Genomic DNA, 2,572 nt, shown 5'->3' with positions numbered 1-2,572 from the left:
AGACTGTCTAAGACTGGACTAACTACAGATTTTTACCATGTTTATGTCTCTCTAACTCTTACGTTCTTGTCATTAAGTTATTTAAAAATAACTTTAACTTCAGAAGAATATAGAATTGTTATTTCATCTGAAGGCTGAATGATGACAACAAGAAACAGCAACATCCAATGCCTCCAGCTACAAGTACTGCTGACTTATGATCAGTTGTTCATAAACACTTATTACACAACATGTATTTCATGCAATACTGCTCTTCAGATAATGCAAACGTGTTCTTGTTGTGTAGATCGTGTACGTGGCCCGCAACGCAAAGGACAACATGGTGTCTTATTTCCATTTTGAAGGAATGACCTCATTCCACCCAGAGCCTGGAGACTGGAGCAGCTACCTCCAGAGATTCATGGAGGAAAAGAGTAGGAAACGCTGTGCTAAATTGGCTTTAATTGAAGGTTTCCTCAAGTGTTCTTATTTGTTATTCTGTTGCTTCAGTGGTGTTTGGATCCTGGTACGACCATGTGACCGGCTGGTGGGAGAAGAAACAGAGTCATCCAAATATCCATTACATGTTCTACGAAGATCTGGTGGAGGTAATCTCGTTGTTTTTCCAAAACACTGCTGTAGGTGTCACTAGTGCGATGCTTTACTCCTGACCACTCGTTTCCAGGATTGCGGACGGGGAATAGACAACCTCTGCTGCTTCCTTGGTTTGTCTCCTTCGTCTGAGGAGAAAGACATGATTACACGCAGAGTGCAGTTTGATGACATGAAAAAGAACGACATGGTCAACCATTCAAACTTCAGATGGATGGATTTCAAAAAGTCTTCCTTCATTAGGAAAGGTACAGTGAATATTGACACGCAATGAGATCTCCACCTTTCGCTAGAAATACGCGTCTGATTTTTCTGTGTTGCTGCAGGAAAGGTTGGTGACTGGAAGAACCACTTCACTGTGGCCCAGAGTGAGACGTTTGATGAGGACTACAAGCAGAAAATGAAGAATCCTACTCTGCAGTTTCGTACTGAAGTTTAGAGGCCTGGCAGTGAATGGTGTCCTGAACTGTGATTAAGAGAGACACTACAGGTTAGAATGGTCAGAACTGTAACTAATAGATATCAATGTAAACTTCACCATCTAATTACTTACATTAAGACAATTATGATTTGAATTGAGTTTTCCGAAATCGTTTGTTTTAAATATGCAAATGAGGCATTATCTAATTCTAACTTTTGGTAAATTAAACCTTCTGCACCCTAGCCCTATTTTTAGGCCTCTGCTCGAAAATTGCATACCCATACTAAAAAGAGTGTATTTCTCTAACTACAAGGTGTATTTTAATAGTTTTGGTGTGATAGTAAAGGTAACACTTGTGAGATTTGTTCAGATTTGTAAATATCAGTATATATGTTACTGGTTAAAAGTAAATTAAGATGGCACACAGCACAAATTGAAAGTTTTCATTTTCGACTATTAAAAATGCATTTTTTAATAAGTATATTTTTTTTAATGTTGTAGCTGAAAGCTTTAAACCTCTCCCAGATCATAGCACAATATGTTGAGAGTCTCTCTGCACAATTTTTACTTTGATAAAGTGAAGCATTCAAGAGCTAGAGAGGTTAAAGTACAGAGAGGTCAGATGAGGTCAGCCAAAATGTCACTTTGGTCCAGCTGTTCCATTGCCCTTACAGGGCCTGTGATGGGTCGATTTGACCCAATGAACCTTCCGTAGACGCGTCAGAGCCTCCTCTGTTGAGACAACAGATGAGGGATTATGATTTCAGTTTGCACCAAAATGTGCTCATTAATCTCTGGTTTCATTCATTAACTACGTGAATGATTCTCTGTTTCTTCAGGGACAGTTGGTGACTGGAAGAACCACTTCACCGTGAACCAGAGGGAAGCGTTTGACGAGGACTACAAGCAGAAAATGAAGAAGAGCACGCTGCAGTTCCGTTCTGAAGTTTAGAGGCCTGTGCAGCCTCACTGTGATTCATGTGTTAATGTTGAGTTTACTGAGTCAGATGTTAGACAAAAATATCGTCTAAATCTAGTTATTGTGATGTTCACTGCTGACTTTCATATGTGTAACCCTTGTTGAATTGATGGCATCACTCAGATGATATGTGTTTGAGTGCTTTGAATGTGATTCACCCAAAGTAAAACTCATGAAAACACTGTTATACAGGAGTGTGTTTACTGAAGTGTTGTAGAAATGATTATGTAACACATACCAATGATTGTTGACCTTCTGACTCCTGGTGAGCGACAGCCTGTGGTCCTGGTTCCTCATCCTGCAGGAACAGGCTCCACTGAGCTAAACAGATCTTTGTAGTCTGGATTCAGTTGAACCTCGGACACAGACACAGACACAGACACAGACACAGACACAGACAGACAGACAGACAGACACAGACACAGACAAACAGACACAGACACAGTCACAGACACAGACACAGACACAGACAGACAGACACAGACAGACAGACAGACAGACACAGACACAGACACAGACAGACAGACACAGACAGACACTGTCTGCAAACAAAAACCGTAAGTGCAAAAAAAAGTAATACG

At 40.4% G+C, this 2,572-nt stretch overlaps 1 protein-coding gene across 1 annotated transcript in view; it reads left to right on the top strand.

Moving 5' to 3' along the window:
* Positions 1-2,178, top strand: part of LOC137886920 (cytosolic sulfotransferase 3-like) — a 3,980-nt gene extending 1,802 nt beyond the window's left edge. Inside the window, exons 5-9 of the mRNA XM_068729618.1 lie at positions 287-413; positions 490-587; positions 665-839; positions 918-1,081; positions 1,852-2,178. Of these exons, the coding sequence (XP_068585719.1) occupies positions 287-413; positions 490-587; positions 665-839; positions 918-1,030 (513 nt within the window). The 3' untranslated portion in view covers positions 1,031-1,081; positions 1,852-2,178. The remainder of the gene's footprint in view (positions 1-286; positions 414-489; positions 588-664; positions 840-917; positions 1,082-1,851) is intronic.
* Positions 2,179-2,572: the final 394 nt, after the last annotated feature.

This window comes from Cebidichthys violaceus, unplaced genomic scaffold, assembly GCF_023349555.1.
Source record: "Cebidichthys violaceus isolate CVI_PGR_0920_01 unplaced genomic scaffold, fCebVio1.0.p SCAF_47, whole genome shotgun sequence".
NCBI lineage: Eukaryota > Metazoa > Chordata > Actinopteri > Perciformes > Stichaeidae > Cebidichthys > Cebidichthys violaceus.
The sequence above is the reverse complement of the archived record's forward strand: the minus strand, read 5'-3'. Positions and strand labels throughout refer to the sequence as shown.